Genomic DNA, 21,369 nt, shown 5'->3' with positions numbered 1-21,369 from the left:
GCGGCCTTACCTATTCCTCCCCTAATCCGAGAGTAGGCGGTCCTAACTTGGAAACCGAAGTTAAACAACGTTGAGCCCTTTCAATCGTTATTAACTCTTACAGAGCAAATGATTTAAAACTTATTAAATGAATATTTTTTAGTACATATTTTATGAAAGATTTTCTTTGAATAGTCTTCGTACTGTTTCAAAGATGAACTAACGTTTGGTTTATTTATGCTATGCATTTTGCGCTCTATCGTTACGATAGAGAAAGAGAGAATCACGGTTTCACTTTGCAGAAAGAGTAAATCGATTCTGACGTTTTGTTCATTCTTCTTTCAAACTGAAATGTTTTAAATACTAATTTAAAGGAACTTGTTAATTTTCAATTTCTTAGTCCTTTCAGTTTTTTTCCTTTGGTCAAATAACCTGTTTATTGACGAAAGGTGAGTGGGCTTTTCTCTTCGGTGTGAAATCAAGAGAGAGAGAGAGAGAGAGAGGAAGAGAGATCGTTCCGATCTTTATTCTCGTCCCAAGCGAGTAACGTTGTTCTCGAGTCAGTTTTTTTTACTCTCGTCCCAAGTCTCTGTACGGGGAGAAAGGATAAAACGTTTTTAGTTTTTATTCTCGTCCCAAGGCACTGTACGGTGAGAGATTGAAAACGTAGTTTTGAATGAACTAGTGTTTAGTCTCCTCCCCAGTCACTGATCCTTTTATCTTTACATATTTCCGTTTTATTCGATATATATGTTTACTGTTTTTTTTTGCTTGTATTAATGTGCTTACATTATACGACTTATTTCGCAATTATAACCTTTTGATGAGAATTGCGTGCTTCAGGTAGAAATCAGTTTTATTCATGCCTAATGTGAAATTATTAAAAAATTCGATTTCAGTGAAGTAAGTGCAAAACAGAAAATCGTAGTGATAAAGTGATAATTGCGCAAAGTGTTATCAGTGTTGCGACAGAGGGTTCGTCTGTTCGTGCCTGTCGTTCGCCTAGTCCGAGACCTCTTGCAAGCTCCCATGCCCCAGGGAGAAGTAATGTCGTAGGACTTATGGGTTCGAGAGGCTTTAACCAACGAACAGACGTTCCCTCTATGGTTTCAGGCGTGTCTCGTCAAGACCGCCCCTACCATAAGACGAGCGAGACGGTTTTCTCCTCGTCATCCGAAGGCTTATCGCGTAAGAAACCGTGGAGCAAGGTTTCGAGACCCTTAAAGCGAAAGTCAGTCCCTTCAGGACAGGTCCAGCGTCCTGGTTGTAGCCATTGGGACAGCTCTGACCCTGTGCAGTCATCGGAAGACTGCTCGATGCCTAAACAGAAGCGTAACACAGGCTCCGAGAGTCTTAGTGTAGGCAAGGTTTTGCAGTCACAGACGTTACCCTCGTCTCTCACCGCACCCATTCCCGTTGATCCTAAATGGGTTGTACTGCAAGACATGCAGAATAAGCTTGCCTCTCTTATGGAGGACTATTCTGCTGAGCAGGTTCACGATGATCCTCGCTGCTTAGCTGATCGAGATCCTGGCCGTCAGCCGCCCAAACGAGCCTTTGCTCGTCCTGTTGACGTTGACGTTACAAAGTCACGTCAATCACGTTTTGTAGAGCCTCACTCGATGCAGTCCCGTGTTGACTTTCAGCCGCTTGTGGACGTTCAGCCGCTGCCGCTTGCTCTTGTTGACGTTCATGACGTTCGCCAACCAGCGAAGTTGACTTGTTTTGACGTTGAGCGTCAAGCACCGCAGTCAAGAGTTGTTTTGACTGCTCAGTCTAGGCAGTCAAGGCAGTCTCGAGTTGACGTCGAGCGTCCTCCCGCACCTGTTGTTGTTGCTGGTCAGTCCTTTAAGCAGTTACATGACGTATCGTCCTTGACTGCTACTGATGCTCCTTTGCGTGTGGACTCTGCTTGTCAAGCATTGCCACCACAGCAGGTCTCTCCCTTGCTTGAGACTCGGCAATTGTCGGACGAGGTTCCTTCAGATGAGGAAGTTGCTGATCCCCCTCCTACTGATATTCCCTTGTGGACTCTGTCAGACGGAGAGGAGCCTAAAGCTGCTCAGCCCTCTATGGACTTTAAATAAATCATGCTGATTTTTAAGGATCTTTGTCCGGATCTTTTTGTAACTGCTGCTCCTCGTTCTCCTAAACGTCAGAGTTTACACTAGGCCTAGCTACTTCGAAGCCGTTGTTTTCTAAGCTAGTGCTCTCTCGCTCTTCTAAGAGAGCTTTACGTTTGCTAGGCGACTGGTTGATTACCAGGAGGAGTTTGGGGGAGACAGCCTTTGCTTTCCCTCCCTTTTAAACTGGCTTATAGAGCGAGCGTCTGGTATGACCCGGGAGAAGTTCTCGGCTTGGGAGTTCCTGCCTCTGCCCAGATAGACTTCTCAAACCTCATAGACTCTCCCTGGCGCCTGGCCTGAGACGCTCCAAGATTTTATGGTCGGCTTCAGAGCTAGACCATCTCCTGTTAGGAGTTTTTTTTTTTTCTCGAGCGTTTGAAGTTTTGCTGTACAATTATGTCATGCATAAACAAGGCTATCAGGGATGGCTCCAATAATCTGACAGCCACGTTCTCTGCAGGAACAAGACTATCAGGGATGGCTCCAATGATCTGGCAGCCACGTTCACTGCAGGAGTACGTAAGAGGCAAGTGCGCTCAATGTGTTCATTGTCAAGACAAACTTCACGATGAAGTCTACCAAGCTGTCTTGACAGCATTAATGGAAGGCGACTGGATGGTCTCTCTCGACCTTCAGGATGCATACTTCCACATTCCTATACACCCGGATTCCCAACCGTTTCTGAGGTTTGTTTACAGGAATGTGGTGTACCAGTTTCGAGCCCTGTACTTGGACGACTGGCTTCTCAGAGCATCGTCCAGTCATCGCTGTCTGCAGGATCTACATTGGACGTTGGGTCTGGCCAAGGAATTGGGACTTTTGGTCAACCTAGAAAAGTCCCAACTGATCCCATCCCAGACTATTCTATATTTGGGGATGGAGATTCGCAGTCCAGTTTTTCGGGCTTTTCCGTCTGCCACCCGAATAGAACAAGCCCTGCTCAAAGTCCAACTAATGCTGAAAAGAGAACGTTGTTCAGTCAGGATTTGGATGAGTCTCGTAGGGACTCTCTCATCCCTGGAGCAGTTTGTCTCGCTAGGGAGACTACACCTTCGGCCTCTCCAGTTCCATCTAGCATCTCACTGGAACAAGGACAAGACGTTAGAGACGGTATCAATCCCGGTCTCCGAACCAGTAAAGGCATGCCTAAGATGGTGGGACAACAATATCAGTCTGAGAGAGGGACTATCCCTAGCAGTCAAGAACCCAAACCACGTGTTGTTCTCAGACGCGTCGGATTTGGGTTGGGGTGCGACCCTGGACGGTCGGGAATGCTCGGGTATGTGGACCTCAAGTCAGAAGAGCATGCACATCAACGGCAAGGAGCTGTTAGCAGTCCACTTGGCCTTGATGAAATTCGAAAGCCTTCTTCGAAACAAAGTGGTAGAGGTCAACTCAGACAACACCACAGCTTTGGCGTACATCTCCAAGCAAGGAGGCACACACTCCCTCACGCTGTACGAGATCGCAAGGGACCTTCTCATTTGGTCAAGAAATCGAGGCATCTCCCTGTTGACGAGATTTATCCAGGGGGACTTGAACGTCTTGGCAGACTGTCTCAGTCGGAGGGGTCATGTGATACCCACGGAATGGACCCTCCACAAGGACGTGTGCAAGAGTCTTTGGGCGACTTGGGGTCAACCCACCATAGACCTCTTTGCCACCTCGTTGACCAAGAGGTTACCAATCTATTGCTCACCAGTCCCAGATCCAGAAGCAATCCACATAGACGCGTTTCTACTGGATTGGTCTCATCTGGACTTTTATGCATTCCCACCATTCAAGATAGTCAACAAGGTACTGCAGAAGTTCGCCTCTCACGAAGGGACAAGGTTGACGTTGGTTGCTCCCCTCTGGCCCGCGAGAGAGTGGTTCACCGAGGTACTTCAATGGCTGGTAGACATTCCAAGAAGTCTTCCTCTAAGGGTAGACCTATTACGTCAACCCCACGTAAAGAATGTTCATCAAAGCCTCCCCGCGCTTCGTCTGACTGCCTTCAGACTATCGAGAGACTCTCAAGAGCTCGAGGCTTTTCGAAGGAGGCAGCCAGTGCGATTGCGAGAGCTAGGAGAGCTTCTACCATCAGAGTATACCAGTCGAAGTGGGAAGTCTTTCGAGACTGGTGCAAGTCAGCATCTTGTCCTCTTCCAGTACCTCTGTAGCCCAAATCGAAGATTTTCTTTTACATCTGAGAAATGTTCGCTCCCTCTCAGCTCCCACGATTAAGGGCTACAGGAGCATGTTGGCTTCGGTCTTTCGTCATAGAGGCTTAGATCTTTCCAACAATAAAGATCTCCAAGATCTCCTTAAGTCTTTCGAGACCTCTAAGGAACGTCGTTTGGCAACTCCTGGATGGAACTTAGACGTGGTCCTAAGGTTCCTCATGTCAGACAGGTTTGAGCCATTACATTCAGCCTCCCTGAAGGATCTCACCCTCAAGACACTTTTCCTAGTGTGCTTGGCTTCGGCTAAAAGGGTCAGTGAACTTCATGCCTTCAGTAAGAACATCGGCTTTTCTACAGAAAAAGCCACATGTTCACTTCAACTTGGTTTCCTGGCCAAAAATGAACTGCCTTCTCGTCCTTGGCCTAAGTCCTTTGATATACCTTGCCTATCAGAGATCGTAGGCAACGAACTTGAAAGAGTGCTGTGTCCAGTTAGAGCTCTTAAGTTCTACTTAGCTCGTACTAAGTCCTTACGAGGTGGATCTGAGGCATTATGGTGCTCAGTTAAGAAACCATCATTGCCTATGTCAAAGAATGCTTGTCATATTTTATCAGATTTTTAATACGAGAGGCTCATTCTCACTTGAATGAAAAAGACCGATGCTTGCTTAAGGTTAAGACGCACGAAGTAAGAGCTATAGTAACTTCCGTGGCCTTTAAGCAAAATAGATCTCTGCAAAGTATTATGGACGCGACCTTTTGGAGAAGCAAGTCGGTATTCGCGTCATTTTACTTAAAAGATGTCCAGACTCTTTACGAGGACTGCTACACACTGGGTCCATTCGTTGCAGCGAGTGCAGTAGTGGGTGAGGGTTCTACCACTACATTACCCTAATTCCAATATCCTTTTAATCTGTCTCTTGAAATGTTTTTAATCTTGTTTTTGGGTTGTACGGAAGGCTAAGAAGCCTTTCGCATCCTGGTTGATTTGGCGGGTGGTCAAATGTCATTTCTTGAGAGCGCCCAGATTAGGGGTTTGATGAGGTCCTGTTGTATGGGTTGCAGCCCTTGATACTTCAGCTCCTGGGAGTCTTTCAGCATCCTAAGAGGATCGCTGGGCTTCGTGAGGAAGACAGACTAACAAGGCAGAGTAATCGTCTAAGTCAACTTCCTTACCAGGTACCTATATATATTTGGGTTTTGTTATGATATAACTGTCAAAAACTCTAAGCATATACGCTGTAAACTTATTTAACTCTGGTCTCTACCCACCACCATGGGTGTGAATCAGCTATTATATATTCACCGGCTAAGTTAAATATTTAAAAATGATATTTTTAAATATTTAACTTAGCCGGTGAATATATAATAGCTGCAACTCTGCGGCTCGACAGACAACATACTTAAAAAAACTCGCGAGCGATCGCTATGCAGGTTGCGGGTGTGCCCACCAGCGCCAACTGTCGGCCAGATACCACTCGAATGTAAACAAAACCTTCAATTCTTCTCTGTCGACGTTGACGACAAGACGTACTTTTACTCGCTGTAGAACCTGGAGTTTTCCCATCATATTTGGTGAAGTACTTTAATTTGGTTTGAGCTTTCGCAGTACAGGTGTTTTTCTTCAACATAACTCTTGAACTCTTTTTTGAATCGGATTATTTGTTGATGACTTAGATCGTTTTTGGAATTTTCTTTGACTAATTCAAAATGGCTGACCCTTCTCAAGTTCCTAAGTTTCGAAAGTGTAATGCTAGGGACTGTAATAGGCGTCTTCCAAAGGCTTCTCTCGACCCTCATACTGTTTGTTCCAATTGTCGGGGTAAAACCTGTCAATTGGGAGATCGGTGTGAGGAATGCGTGGGCCTTTCGGAATTCGATTGGATCGAATTTGATAAGTATACACGCAGACTAGAGAGAGATAGGGTAAGGAGAAGTTCATCTAGGTCCGTAGATTTTTCCTCTCCACATGCCCCTGAACCTAATCCTTCCCCTGTAGTGGTTGTTCCTAACCCCCCTCCTAGCACTCAGGAACCGTCTATGCAAGACATGTTGCGTGCTATTCATGCCTTGGGGGAGAGAGTTGAGGCTTTAGCAAGTGACCGTAATCAACTCATGGCTGACGTGAAGGAACTCAAGTGCCAAAGTGCCACGGCGGAAAGTGGGAAAGTGCTTAGTGTTACGCAAAGTGTTGTGAACAGTGTTGCGACCGAGGGTTCGTCTGTTCGTGCCTGTCGTTCACCTAGTCCGGGACCTCTTGCAAGCTCCCAAGCCCAGGGGAGAAACAATGTCGTACGACTTATGGGTTCGAGAGGCCTTGATCAGCGAACAGACGTTCCCTCTTTGGTATCAGGCGTATCTCGTCAAGATCGCCCCTACGATAAGACGAGAGAGCCCATTTTTACCTCGTCGTCCGAAGGCGTTTCACGTAAGAAACCATGGAGCAAGGTCTCTAGACCTTTGAAACGCAAGTCGGTTCCTTCAGGACAAGTCCAACGTCCCGGATGTAGTCACTGGGACAGTTCGGACCCGTTGCCGTCATCTGATGACTGCTCGCCGCCTAAGAAAGGCAAAGTTGTGCCGTCTCAGTCGCTAACCCCGTCTGTTACCGCACCCGTTTCCGTAGACCCTAAATGGGTTATACTGCAGGACATGCAGTCTAAGCTTGCATCCCTTATGGAAGACTACAACGCTGAGAAGGTTTCCGTTGAACCTAGCCGTTTTTCTCATGGAGATACTGGCCGTCAGCCATCCAAGCGTTCTGTTGTGCGTCCTGTTGACGTTGATGTAGCTTTCTCGCGTCAACCAGTTGGGGTTGTACCTCCCCCGATGCGGTCCCGTGTGGATTTCCAGCCGCACGTTGACGTTAGGCAACTCACTGATGCGACTGGTGACGTTCAGGACGTTCACCAACCATCAGAGTTGACTTGTTTTGACGCGGTGCGTCAACCTCCGCAACCCAGTGTGGTGTTGACTGCACAACCCAGACGGTCTAAACAGTCTCGGGTGGACGCTGTGCGTCCTCGCGCACCTGTTGTTGTTGACAGTTCCCAGACTGTTCAGCAGTTTCAGGACGCTGCGTCCTGCTCCGTCACTTATGCACCAGTGCGGCCGGACGCTGCGGGTCAAACGTTGCCTACCCCTTTGCCGTTTTCTCATCAGTTATCAGATGAGGACGTTGCTGAACCCCAGCCTGAGGATCAGCCTTCAGATTTAGATGAGCCTAGAGCAGTTCCACCATCTATGGACTTTAAAAAAGTCATGCTTGTTTTTAAAGAGTTGTTCCCTGAACACTTTATCTCTGTGGCTCCTCATTCGCCGCCGTCTGAGTTTGTTTTAGGCGTTCCTGCTGCCATGCCAGCCTTTACAAAACTCGTTCTCTCTCGCTCATCCAAGAGAGCTTTACGGCTGTTAGGCGATTGGTTGGAAACCAAGAGGAGTTTAGGGAAGACGGCCTTTGCCTTCCCCCCATCTAAACTCTCGTCTAGATCGAGCGTCTGGTATGCCACGGGAGAAGTTCTCGGCTTGGGAGTTCCTGCCTCTGCCCAGGGCGACTTCTCAAGTCTTGTAGACTCTCCCTGCCGCCTTGCCATGAGACGCTCGAAGATTAGTTGGTCATCCTCAGACCTGGACCATCTTCTTAAAGGCATCTTTAGGGCTTTTGAAGTTTTTAACTTCCTGGACTGGTGTTTGGGAGCCCTGAGTAGGAAAATCTCATCTGCCGATAGGGATGTTTCCTTACTCATTATGTCCTGCATGGACAAGGCCGTCCGCGATGGATCCAACGAGCTTGCCGCCTCATTCACGTCAGGAGTCCTAAAGAAACGAGAGTCTCTGTGCTCTTTTCTTTCAGCAGGAGTGACGCCATGTCAAAGATCTGAGCTACTCTTTGCGCCTTTGTCTAAGTGCTTGTTTCCTGAACTCTTAGTTAAGGAAATAGCCTTGTCTTTAGTGCAGAAGGACACCCACGATTTGGTTGCGTCCTCGGCTCGCAAAGTTCCCCCTTTGCCTGCCTTGTCTGCTAGACCTAGGATAGACACTCCAGCGTCCAGGTTTATTCCGCCCTTTCGTGGCAGAGCCCCCAGCAGGGGAGGTGCTCGTGCCGAAGGGAAGAGAGGAAAGAGGAAAGGATCCAAGTCCTCGCGGGGCAGAGTCTGACTGCCCGCAACTTCAGACAGCAGTAGGTGCCAGACTCAAGAACTTCTGGCAAGCCTGGGAGAAGAGAGGCGCAGATCAACAATCTGTGAGGTTGCTCAGAGAGGGGTACAAAATCCCTTTTGTACGCAGACCTCCTCTAGCGACGTCCCCCATCGATCTCTCTCCCAGGTACCGAGAGGAAGCAAAGAGACAAGCCCTGAAACTGGAAGTGTCTCTTTTACTAGAGAAGGGAGCGGTGGTCAAAGTCTCGGACCTTCAATCACCGGGGTTTTACAACCGTCTCTTCCTAGTACCAAAGAAGACAGGAGGTTGGAGACCGGTGCTAGACGTCAGTGCTCTGAATGTCTTTGTCACAAAGACGAAGTTCACCATGGAGACCACAAAGTCAGTCTTAGCAGCGGTCAGAAAGGGAGACTGGATGGTCTCTCTCGACCTAAGGGACGCTTACTTCCACATCCCCATTCACTCAGATTCCCAACCTTTTCTGAGATTCGTCTTCGACGATGTGGTGTACCAGTTTCGGGCCCTGTGCTTAGGCCTAAGCACGGCTCCTCTCGTGTTTACGAGGCTTATGAGGAATGTGGCAAAATTCCTCCATTTATCGGACATCCGAGCCTCCCTTTATTTGGACGACTGGCTTCTCAGAGCCTCTTCCAGTCATCGCTGTCTGAAGGATCTCAATTGGATTCTAGATCTGACCAAGGAATTGGGACTCCTAGTCAACTTGGAAAAGTCCCAGCTGATCCCATCCCAAACTATTCTGTATTTAGGGATGGAGATTCACAGTCAAGTTTTTCGGGCTTTTCCGTCGGCCCCCAGAATAGATCAAGCCCTGCTCGTCATCCAGAAGATGTTGAAGAAAGAACGTTGCTCAGTCAGGAATTGGATGAGTCTGGTAGGAACGCTATCATCCCTGGAGCAATTTGTCTCGCTAGGAAGGCTACACCTCCGACCTCTACAATTCCATCTAGCTTTTCACTGGAAAAAGGACAAGACGCTAGAGGCGGTCTCGATCCCGATTTCCGAAAAGATAAAGACTTGTCTGACTTGGTGGAAAGACAATATCAGTCTACGAGAAGGTCTTCCCCTAGCAGTTCAGAAACCCAACCACGTTCTCTTCTCAGACGCATCGGACTTGGGCTGGGGCGCGACGCTGGACGGTCGGGAATGCTCAGGTCTGTGGAACTCGAGTCAGAGGAGCATGCATATCAACAGCAAGGAGCTTTTGGCAGTTCACCTGGCCTTGATAAGCTTCGAGAGTCTCCTTTGAGGCAAGGTGGTGGAGGTCAACTCGGACAACACCACGGCCTTGGCGTACATTTCCAAACAGGGAGGTACCCACTCACTGACTCTGTACGAGATCGCAAGGGACCTGCTCATCTGGTCAAGAGATCGAGGCATCTCCCTAGTAACGAGGTTCATCCAGGGCGACTTGAACGTTCTAGCAGATTGTCTCAGTCGGAAAGGTCAAGTAATTCCAACCGAATGGACCCTCCACAAGGATGTGTGCAAGAGACTTTGGGCGACTTGGGGTCAACCCACCATAGATCTCTTTGCAACCTCGTTGACCAAGAGGCTTCCAATCTATTGCTCTCCAGTCCCAGACCCAGCAGCAATACATATAGATGCCTTTCTCCTAGATTGGTCACACCTAGATCTTTACGCATTCCCACCATTCAAGATTGTCAACAAGGTACTGCAGAAATTCGCCTCTCACGAAGGGACAAGGTTGACGTTAGTTGCTCCCCTCTGGCCCGCGAGAGAATGGTTCACCGAGGTACTTCGATGGCTGGTAGACTTTCCCAGAAGTCTTCCTCTAAGAGTAGACCTTTTACGTCAGCCGCACGTAAAGAAGGTACACCAAAGCCTCCACGCTCTTCGTCTGACTGCCTTCAGACTATCGAAAGACTCTCGAGAGCTAGAGGCTTTTCGAAGGAGGCAGCCAGTGCGATTGCTAGAGCGAGGAGAGCTTCTACCATTAGAGTTTACCAATCGAAGTGGGAAGTCTTCCGAGACTGGTGCAAGTCAGTTTCCGTATCCTCGTCCAGTACCTCTGTAGCCCAAATCGCTGATTTTCTCTTATACCTGAGAAAAGTTCGCTCCCTTTCAGCTCCCACGATCAAGGGCTACAGAAGCATGTTGGCCTCGGTCTTCCGGCATAGAGGCTTAGATCTTTCCAACAATAAAGATCTGCCAGACCTCCTTAAGTCTTTTGAGACCTCTAAGGAACGTCGTTTGGCTACGCCTGGGTGGAATTTAGACGTGGTCCTAAGATTCCTCATGTCAGACAGGTTTGAGCCTTTACATTCAGCCTCCCTGAAAGATCTCACTCTTAAGACTCTTTTCCTGGTATGCTTGGCCTCGGCTAAAAGAGTCAGTGAGCTTCATGCCTTCAGCAAGAACATCGGTTTTTCGTCAGAAAAAGCCACTTGTTCTCTGCAGCTTGGTTTCCTAGCCAAGAATGAGCTGCCTTCTCGTCCTTGGCCTAAATCTTTCGATATTCCTAGCTTATCGGAGATCGTAGGCAATGAACTAGAGAGAGTATTATGCCCTGTTAGAGCTCTTAAGTTCTACTTAGCTCGTACTAAACCTTTACGAGGCAAATCTGAAGCGTTATGGTGTTCGGTTAAGAAACCATCCTTACCTATGTCAAAGAATGCTTTGTCATATTTTATCAGATTGTTAATACGAGAAGCTCATTCACACTTGAGTGAGAAAGACCGATCTTTGCTTAAGGTTAAGACGCACGAGATTAGAGCTGTAGCAACTTCCGTGGCCTTTAAGCAAAATAGATCTCTGCAAAGTATCATGGACGCGACCTTTTGGAGAAGCAAGTCAGTGTTTGCGTCATTTTACTCTAAAGATGTCCAGACTCTTTACGAGAACTGCTACACACTGGGACCATTCGTAGCAGCGAGTGCAGTAGTGGGTGAGGGCTCAACCACTACAATTCCCTAATTCCATATCCTTTTAATCTGTCTCTTGAAATGTTTTTTAATGTTGTTTTTATGGGTTGTTCGGAAGGCTAAGAAGCCTTTCGCATCCTGGTTGATTTGGCGGGTGGTCAAAGTCATTTCTTGAGAGCGCCCAGATTAGGGGTTTGATGAGGTCCTGTTGTATGGGTTGCAGCCCTTGATACTTCAGCTCCTGGGAGTCTGTCAGCATCCTAAGAGGATCGCTGGGCTCCGTGAGGAAGACAGACTTACAAGGCAGAGTAATCGTCTAAGTCGACTTCCTTACCAGGTACCTATTTATTTTGGTTTTGTTATATTGATAACTGTCAAAATGAAAAAACTCTTAGCTTATACGCTGTAAACATATTTAACTCTGGTCTCTACCCACCTCCTTGGGTGTGAATCAGCTATTATATATTCACCGGCTAAGTTAAATATTTAAAAATGATATTTTAATTATAAAATAAATTTTTGAATATACTTACCCGGTGAATATATAAATTAAAGGCCCCCCCTTCCTCCCCGATAGAGACCCAGCGGGATGAGAAGAATTGGAGCTGTTTACATGCATATGCGGTATCTGGTCGATAGTTGGCGCTGGTGGGCACACCCGCAACCTTCATAGCGATCGCTCGCGAGTTTTTGTGTTTTTCTGTTGAGCCGCCGGAGCAGCAGCTATTATATATTCACCGGGTAAGTATATTCAAAATTTTATTTTATAATTAAAATATCATTTTACCACCAAAGGACGTACTGGTACGTTTCACAAAACTCATCCCTTTACCCCCATGGAAGTACCGGTATGTTCTTGCAAAAAACTGCTATTTATATTTTTTTTTTGCATAATTTTGATAATGTTTTGAGAAACTTCAGGCATTTTCCAAGAGAATGAGACCAACCTGACCTCTCTATGACAAAAATTAAGGCTGTTAGAGCAATTTTTAAAAAATATACTGCAAAATGTGCTGGGAAAAAAGATAACCCCTGGGGGTTAAGGGTTGGAAAGTTCCAAATAGCCTGGGGGTTAAAGGGTTAAAACTAATTTATTCTTACTTTGTTACGGTGTAAATTATTCAAAATTGATGAAAAGCAAAATTCATTTTTCAGAAAATGGAATTTTTATGGTTAGTTTGTGCGTTATCGGGTTACAAAATGTACTGGTTATAATTGTCCCTGAGTAAACCACACTGGCAGTTCTTTACTGATGCCTTCTCGGCACCAACTGCCTTAATACGTATTAAATAATCATTCCCCCCCCCCCCTGCTGTCATTATTTTTGTATTTCTATTTTTTCACCTTCATAGTTGTCCAAAACGATTCCCCCATTTCCTATTTTTCTCTCGTTCAAGAACATTTAATGTAAAATGAAAAGTAATTGTGATAGATTTATTGATTGTGAATAGCTATAAAGACTAGATATCTGATAAAATTTGTGGTACATAATTAAAGATAGATTGATGATTATCTAGTTGACTACTCTCTTTAAATTACATTCCTGCAGTGTGTATAATTCCCGATGCCCATCCTACTTTATTTCGTTTTCCTTCAGATCAGGAAATTCTATTATTTCAGAAGAAAAAGAATTAAGTTTCCCATCTTTAAAAATGATTTAGATCTCAAGAAATTCTGTTGACTGATGGACAGCGCTCCCAATATATTTCAGTTCAATCAGGGACAATTTTGAAAATCATATTACTGTACCTTCATGTTTTTTTTATTCTGTATTTTTACTAAACATCGTCGACTAGTTTCTTTCTGTAATTAGGCCTTCCTTTCATGATAAAGTTAATGTTGGCCTTGGAAGCAGATGTACGTCAGAGAGTGAATGAAGGGTGCAAAGTGTTGGGGGCAATTAAGGGAGTAGTAAAAAATAGAGGGTTGGGCATGAATGTAAAGAGAGTTCTATATGAGAAAGTGATTGTACCAACTGTGATGTATGGATCGGAGCTGTGGGGAATGAAAGTGATGGAGAGACAGAAATTGAATGTGTTTGAGATGAAGTGTCTAAGGAGTATGGCTGGTGTATCTCGAGTAGATAGGGTTAGGAACGAAATGGTGAGGGTGCGAACGGGTGTAAGAAATGAGTTAGCAGCTAGAGTGGATATGAATGTATTGAGGTGGTTTGGCCTTGTTGAGAGAATGGAAAATGGCTGTGTGCTAAAGAAGGCGATGAATGCAAGAGTTGATGGGAGAAGTACAAGAGGAAGGCCAAGGTTTGGGTGGATGGATGGAGTGAAGGAGGATAGATGTGAGAGAGGCAAGAGAGCGTGCTAGAAATAGGAATGAATGGCGAGCAATTGTGACGCAGTTCCGGTAGGCCCTGCTGCTTCCTCCGGTGCCTTGGTTGACCACGGAGATAGCAGCAGTAGGGGATTCAGCGTTATGAAGCTTCATCTGTGGTGGATAATGTGGGAGGGTGGGCTGTGCCACCCTAGCAGTACCAGCCAAACTCGGTTGAGTCCCTTGTCAGGCTGGGAGGAGCGTAGAGAGGAGACGTCCCCTTTTTTGTTTCATTTGTTTGATGTTAGCTACCCCCAAAAATTGGGGTTAGTGCCTTGGTATATGTATGTATGTATAAGATAAATTTTTTTAAAGATATCTAACTGAGTCCCTTTACATCAATAGGCGTAGGAGATGATGATGATTTTAAAATCCAAATATATTTTATATATAAACAAAATATTTACTGTCTTCTACTTCTTCTTTTCCAAGGTTGAGACATTAGAAAAGCTAGCAACAAAGAAGATTCCAAAACAGATCGTGGGTGGCGTTCGATTGCCCAAGGATCTCGTCGATTTTGCCACACTCATGCTGGACAAACATGGTAGTGACTTCAAGGTGAGTTATTAATACTCCAGAAACAATTCTTCTTCTTCTTCCCCACTGTTATCCCTACTTTAAGGGTTCGGTTGTTTGACGCACCCTCTACAATGCCTTCGATGAAAGGCATCCTCTTCCACCAAACCATTTTTCTCCATGTCATCTTTCACCTTATCTCACCATATAGTTCTCTGCCTCCCTCTTAATCTTCTTCCCCCTAACAGGTTCCTCCTAAGCCCTCCCCATCCCCTCCCCACCTTCCATTCTCAACACATGACCACACCATCTCAGCTGTGACACTATGAAATTACTGTTGACATCAGGGTAACAAAGTTGCGACAAGTGTCTGTTTATTAACCGGATGAAAGAGATCTCTTGAAAATTAAAATTGTATTTGGAATATTTGTAGAAACTGTTGTCTGTTTTTAAGAGTAAATAGCGTTTGCAATGCAGATTAATTTTATCATAGTATAAACTATTTTTAGCGGGCATGCATAATCTTATCTTTCAATGTATGTGAAGAGAGATTGTGAATGAAATTGTGTTACTAGAGTCAACGGCAGTGTATGCATAGCCTACATATGTAGCGGCAAGTGATTGAGTGTCTCGGTGCTTCCTCTTTGTCGTCAGTATAATACCAAAGATTTCTCTTTACGAATGTACCGTCCTTCTGGAGACACTGTAGTTTGAGGCATCTATTATTCAGCCCTGTTTACTAAAAAAAGCCAGCCTCATCTTCAATATTATTTTGTTTCTCTTTACCGATAATGTCTCCCCCTGACCTAGAGATCACCGGAGACATTGTCAGAGACATTGTTTTGAAGAGGTAGTGAGACATTTCCCAACTCTTTTATCTTTCCTCCACAGGGAATGGCCAGAGACCCCATGAATTACTACCAAGATTCGTGGAAACAGATCAGGACCAAGATAAAGACCTTCGTCACCAACCCGAGGTATTTCGCGCCATACCTGAAGGAGAGGGACAAACTGAAGCTGCCGGAATTGCCCGCAGAGAAAGAACTCCTTAAAGATGCTTAGAATTAATTAATATTAAATGCTTAGTTCAATATAAGGTAATTTTTAGAATTTTTGTTTGTCATTTTCCTCTTTGTGTTAAATCATTTTACAATTATTGAGGTTTCGCTATGGATGTCTCTTGATACCATCAATAACGACTGAAACATGGACAAACATTTCCAGCTACAGTTCTTCAACATCCTTAAAATGTTGAATGTTTGTACAGTCACTTAACCCTTTTACCCCCAAAGGACGTACTGGTACGTTTCACAAAACTTATCCCTTTACCCCATGGACGTACCTGTACGTCCTTGCAAAAAAATGCTATTAAAATTTTTTTTTGCATACTTTTGATAATTTTTGAGAAACTTCAGACATATTCCAAGAGAATGAGACCAACCTGACCTCTCTATGTCAAAAATTAAGGCTGTTAGAGCAATTTAAAAAACTATTCTGCAAAATGTGCTTGAAAAAAAATCAACCCTTGGGGTTTAAGGGTTGGAAAGTTCCAAATAGCCTGAGGGTAAAAGGGTTAAAACTGTATTATTCTACAGAAAGAAACTTAATTCTATTAAGGATGCACGCGTCACGATTAGTGCTCAGACGAAAAACACGTGAGCGGTATACTTATGTCCAATGATACACAATGTAGTCGTTATATACAATTTAAATATCTACAAAACATGAATAAAAAAATTACAGAAGTGTACGCTATAGACCTTCCATGGTTCTGATGAGCGACGTCACCTGTTCCATCTCCTTGCGTATTGTCGAGAGCTGTGAATAGAATAAAACAATCGGATTACGACCCCCATAAGATTACAAATAAAATGTGTTGATAGTCCTGTTATTTAATAATTTAAACAAATTAAAATCATGGCAGTAAAAATAGTCTTCTAAAGCTGACCCTCCTTGAATTGGACTAAGAAATTTCTATTAAAATCTTAATTCCAGAGTAGAATATTAATCAATTAACATTATGGAAGCTGTACACAATTTTGTGTTACTGGAAATAGTTTGTAATCAGATTTTCCCTGGCTATAATGTACATGACACTGTGCTAAGTACAAAATTAAGTCTTGGTTTATTTTTCATATTATTATTATTATTATTATTATTATTATTATTATTATTATTACTAGGTAAGCTAAAGTATTCGTAAATTTTCCTAATGTGAAAAATAATAGAATGATCTTCATAATTAGATTGTACAATTGAATATCAGAAGTTCAAAATTGGTTTAAGCAATATTCTGTTGAGCAGTTTGACGTAAGTCTCGTTCAATTGTTTTTCAGTTGCTTAAATTATATTGTTTATTTATTACTTCTCATTTTAAAATCCATATTGATACCCTGTGCTTTGTAGCCTTATAATAACAATAATATCAAATAATCTCCATACCTTATTTTCCATGGACTCCTGTACAGACAAAGGAGTCCTCAACTTGAAGCGCTTATGTTCCATCTTCTTCAGCATTTCACTTTCAGATTTCTTCAGCTTCAAGATCTTCTTCTCCAGTCTCTCTATTTCCACCGCTGGGTCGATCAAACCCTGTCGGGATATAATTGTTCTGTAGTGCATGATTAACACAATTTCTAAATTAAATTTGCTCATAAGTCTTATGATAAAAATGTAGAATTATGACAAAGTTCCTGAGTTTTGCGAGTTTCCTTGGAATCACACCTAAATTGGTTGACATGCATTTTTTGGGGTGTCATCTTTCATAACGGAAGCACCTTGTTTCCCTATCTCTGCTGTAGCGGCTTTCAATTCTGATATACGTTTAACTGTTCTTGTAACACTAAGGGTTTACACTCCATTAATGTGGATTTTGATGATAAAGTCTGAACAGTATCACAATGACTTTGGTTAGTGGTGAAACCATTATGGGTTAACATGTGTCTGGCAGGGTCGGAGCTCGCGCCATCAGGTGCCGACTGTCGATTTCAATTATCGGGCGTTCGTGGAATTTGACTGTTTACCCGTCAAATATGCCCGTTATCGGCCATGCCTGATGATAAGGCCCACTTGTCTTGACAGGCCTTTAGGAGGATCATTTAGAACTACATAATCCAGCGAGTCAAAAGAGGCATGAAGATTCCTAGCCGTCTTTAGTTCCCACAAAGGGCGGGTGGGTATGCTATCAGGGCACCTCTCGCACCATTACGTTGACACATAGCCGCACTTAAAACCTACTTTTCTTATTATTACTATCCAAGCTACAACCCTAGTTGGAAAAGCATATGCAACAAGCTTGGTTTCTAGGCCAAACCACATGTCATGTGTATATAGTATGAAAAGTAATGGGCCAAGAACACTACCCTGTGGAACACCGGATATCACATGTCTTGCTGCCTAACATTTACCTAATCATATCACTTGACTGTAGTATTATCTCCCAGTACAACCAAGCACTGAAATATTCTCACAATTCACAACCCCTAGCATCGGGATATATACCTCGAAATTGTGACTGTGTACCTATCATGCTGTCATTCTCCTACACAGAAAATAGGAAAAAACTGTTATAAACACCCTGCCTTTAGTTGTGAAATTAATATTAGCACTGAAAATATACCAGCAACATTACAAAGGAGTACGGTATCACCAAGCAACGTAGTATCCGTCTACTCTGTAACAATCTTTTGCTAACTACGGTACAGTAGCTCTATCCACTATGAAAAGATCTTATCTTTTTTATTGATAGATCGTGCAAGAATTGAGGTTTGTATCCTGTGTGGGACTGATTCTTAATTCCAATATGGAGTTTTATAAGAGTTGGTGGCTTTTCAATCATCTATCCAAAGATTTTCCTCTTAAATACATCAAAATAAATAGTAAAAAAAAAAAAGCCAGTTACAAAGTCTACCGTATACAGTATATTAGTTTAACATTAAGATAATCTACATGTGAATACAATAGTTAAGATACAAAAACCTTAAACGAACAACGAAAACCGAATTACAAAACCGTACCTCGAGATGAAGATAGACGCTGGTCTTGTCCGAAACCGTGGCCACCGCTGAACCAGCGGGCGGTCCCTCGGCCGCCTCGATGATCGTAAACGAACCGACGCGAGCGAGCGTCTCGACGACGGAAACCGAATCTTCAAGGAACGACGCCAAGCTCTGGTCCTGGGTTATGAGGCTTCCTGATGGATTTGAGAAGAAGAAAATGAATTAACCCTTTAACCCCCAAGCTATTTGGAACTTTCTAACCCTTAACCCCCAGTGGTTATTTTTTTTCAAGCACATTTTGCAGTATATGTTTTTTAAATTGCTCTAACAGCCTTAATTTTGGTCATAGAGAGGTCAGGTTGGTCTCATTCTCTTGGAAAATGCCTGAAGTTTCTCAAAATATTATAAAAAATATGCAAAAAAAAAATTTTATAGCATTTTCTTGCATGGACATACCGGTACGTCCATGGGGGTAAAGGGATGAGGTTTGGGAAACGTACCAGTACGTCCTTTGGAGGTAAAAGGGCTAAGATTCTGGATTAATCCCTGGTTTGAGTCGACAGAAATATGAGAGGGAGGGAGTATCGAAAGATAACTATGGTTAGTTATATTCTAAGGGACCACATGATCCTGAAAAGGTACCATGGGACTTTTCAACTTGTTCGTGACTGCCTAATTTATCTTGACTATTTCTATGCGAGTACATACCTTTGTTTCTTAATTAAGAAAACATTCCTATTATTATTATTATTATTATTATTATTATTATTGTTACTAGCTAAGCTACAACACTAGTTGGAAAAGTAGGATGCTATAAGCCCAAGGCTCCAATAGATAAGAATATCCCAATGAAAAAATGAAGTAAAGAAATCGATAAACTACATTAGTAACAAATGATTATAAAATACTTTAAGATCAGTTACAACTTTAGAACAGATTTTTCATTTATAAACAAACAAAATAATGTGGGAAAACCATTACTGTAACCACATTTCAAATCTCAAGTGATATTGCGGCTTCCAAATCAAAGCAGAAAACATTTTCCCTTCCTAATCATGAGCAGCCATTGCCTAGCTCTCCCTGGTCCTAACTTAACCCTTTTACCCCCAAAGGATGTACTGGTACGTTTCATAAAACTCATCCCTTTATGCCCATGGACGTACCGGTACGTCGTTGCAAAAATCTGCTATTTATATTTTTTTTTTTGCATATTTTTGATAATTCTTTGAGAAACTTCAGGCATTTACCAAGAGAATGAGACCAACCTGACCTCTCTATGATGAAAATTAAGACTGTTAGAGCAATTTAAAAAAAATGTACTGCAAAATGTGCTTGAAAAAAAAATAACCCAAGGGTTACAGGTTGGAAAGTTCCAAAAAGCCTAGGGGTAAAAGGGTTGATGGAGAGGGGGCTTGGCCGCTGATTATACATATGTATGGTTAGTCTCTAGAACAAGGTCCCACCATTCATGAACAACATTTAAAGATTTTTAAAACGAACCACAGCAAGGATAAGCATCTCACCTTGAACTTTATGCCGATGACCCTCGATTCCGTATGTGCTTTTCATGGACCGCAGCGATGTGACGACTTCGAGCAGCACTTTCACCTGATCTTCCAAATGGACGTTTCGCCAACAGTCCCACTGGAATAATAAAGAAAACAGATTACAGAAAGTCACTGGCTCATGCGAACAATAGCGGTCTCAAGATTTCAGTGGAGGACAGCCTTTCTATAATGGGATTCTTGATCCAATACCTTCGTTGTTCCTTTCAATCTAAGAGAAGAATCAATACAGTGGAGTCCATGGATTGGAAATGAGGACTCTAAGACAAAAAGTGGAAGTAAAGCTTGAGAGATCAGAGATGAGAATGTTGAGGTGGACTATGGGAATATCACTATTTGAAAGATTGGAAAATGAAATAAGACGAATAGCGGGCGTAGTAATGATTACAGAGGTGATAAATGTCACGACTGAGATGGTGTGGGCACCTGTTAAGGATGGATGGTGGGGAGGGAGTGAGGAGAACTTGGGAGGAACCTGTTAGGAGGAGATCAAGAAGGAGGCGGAGAATTAGAGGGCGAGATGAGGTGAAGGATGATATGGAGAGAAGTTTGCTGGAAGAGGGTGCATCAGGCAACCGACCCCTTTATGTAGGGATAACGGAAGGGAAGAAGATGTATGTATGTCTAAAATGATGGTGTTGGCTGTCAACCTCTAGAGGCACCTTTTATGGATTTAAAAACTCCCTACACGAGGAACATAACCTGGGTAACTCTATTTTCTTTTTTTCCTAATTGAAAATATTCTTATCAATTACTCCTTAACCATTTTTCTTTGTCTACAGTTCTTTTGATCATCTCAGAGACTTCGTAAGCATCAATACTGACAGCTTACTCTCTCTCTATATTTTCCTACTCATACTATGACATTCAATTCTGTACTCTGAACAGGTTATTCATTTAAACTCATGAGAAACTAGACAGCTAAGTCTGTAATTCTCAAATTTTACTCAAATACCTTTCAGAGATTTTTAAGTTGGGCGTGACAAGTGCGGTGGATGGAATGTCCTCAACTTACATACTGAATAGGTTTCAATAAGCTGTTTGTATGTCGAATTTTATTACAATTTTTTCCATGGGTAGGCCTAACCTGACTCCCATCTCTACGATTTCCAGCTGCAAAAGTCAACAAATAATGTTTCATACGTAATAGATACCAGATTATTACAAGTGTTGTTGTGATTAATGCATTAAATTATACATACATACATATACCAAGGCACTTCCCCCAATTTTGGGGGGTAGCCGACATCAACAAATGAAACAAAAACAAAAAAGGGGACCTCTACTCTCTATGTTCCTCCCAGCCTAACAAGGGAATCGAGTTCAGCTGGTACTGCTAGGGTACCACAGCCCACCCTCCCCCGTTATCCACCACAGATGAAGCTTCATAATGCTGAATCCCCTGCTGCTGCTACCTCCGCGGTCATCCAAGGCGACCGGAGGAAGCAGCAGGGCCTACCGGAACTGCGTTACAATCGCTTGCCATTCATTCCTATTTCTAGCACGTTCTCTTGCCTCTCTCACATCTATCCTCCTATCACCCAGAGCTTCCTTCACTCCATCCATCCACCCAAACCTTGGCCTTCCTCTCGTACTTCTCCCATCAACTCTTGCATTCATCACTTTCT

General features: G+C 43.5%; 2 protein-coding genes across 4 annotated transcripts in view; one reads left to right on the top strand and one right to left on the bottom strand.

Moving 5' to 3' along the window:
* Positions 1 to 15,288, top strand: part of LOC137647195 (nucleolar protein 16) — a 40,407-nt gene extending 25,119 nt beyond the window's left edge. The window contains exons 5-6 of the mRNA XM_068380525.1: positions 14,095 to 14,220; positions 15,070 to 15,288. Of these exons, the coding sequence (XP_068236626.1) occupies positions 14,095 to 14,220; positions 15,070 to 15,240 (297 nt within the window). The 3' untranslated portion in view covers positions 15,241 to 15,288. The remainder of the gene's footprint in view (positions 1 to 14,094; positions 14,221 to 15,069) is intronic.
* Positions 15,289 to 15,788: 500 nt separating this feature from the next.
* The window catches only part of LOC137647194 (valine--tRNA ligase-like), an 89,452-nt gene continuing 83,871 nt past the window's right edge, over positions 15,789 to 21,369 (bottom strand). For all 3 annotated transcript variants that reach the window (XM_068380521.1, XM_068380523.1, XM_068380522.1), the window contains exons 17-20: positions 19,700 to 19,820; positions 18,195 to 18,370; positions 16,621 to 16,770; positions 15,789 to 15,996 (exon numbers count right to left, since the gene is read on the bottom strand). In XM_068380521.1, the coding sequence (XP_068236622.1) occupies positions 15,931 to 15,996; positions 16,621 to 16,770; positions 18,195 to 18,370; positions 19,700 to 19,820 (513 nt within the window). In that variant the 3' untranslated portion in view covers positions 15,789 to 15,930. The remainder of the gene's footprint in view (positions 15,997 to 16,620; positions 16,771 to 18,194; positions 18,371 to 19,699; positions 19,821 to 21,369) is intronic.

Source organism: Palaemon carinicauda, chromosome 9, assembly GCF_036898095.1.
Source record: "Palaemon carinicauda isolate YSFRI2023 chromosome 9, ASM3689809v2, whole genome shotgun sequence".
NCBI classification, from domain to species: Eukaryota; Metazoa; Arthropoda; class Malacostraca; order Decapoda; family Palaemonidae; genus Palaemon; species Palaemon carinicauda.
This window is presented reverse-complemented; position numbering and strand designations above follow the sequence as displayed.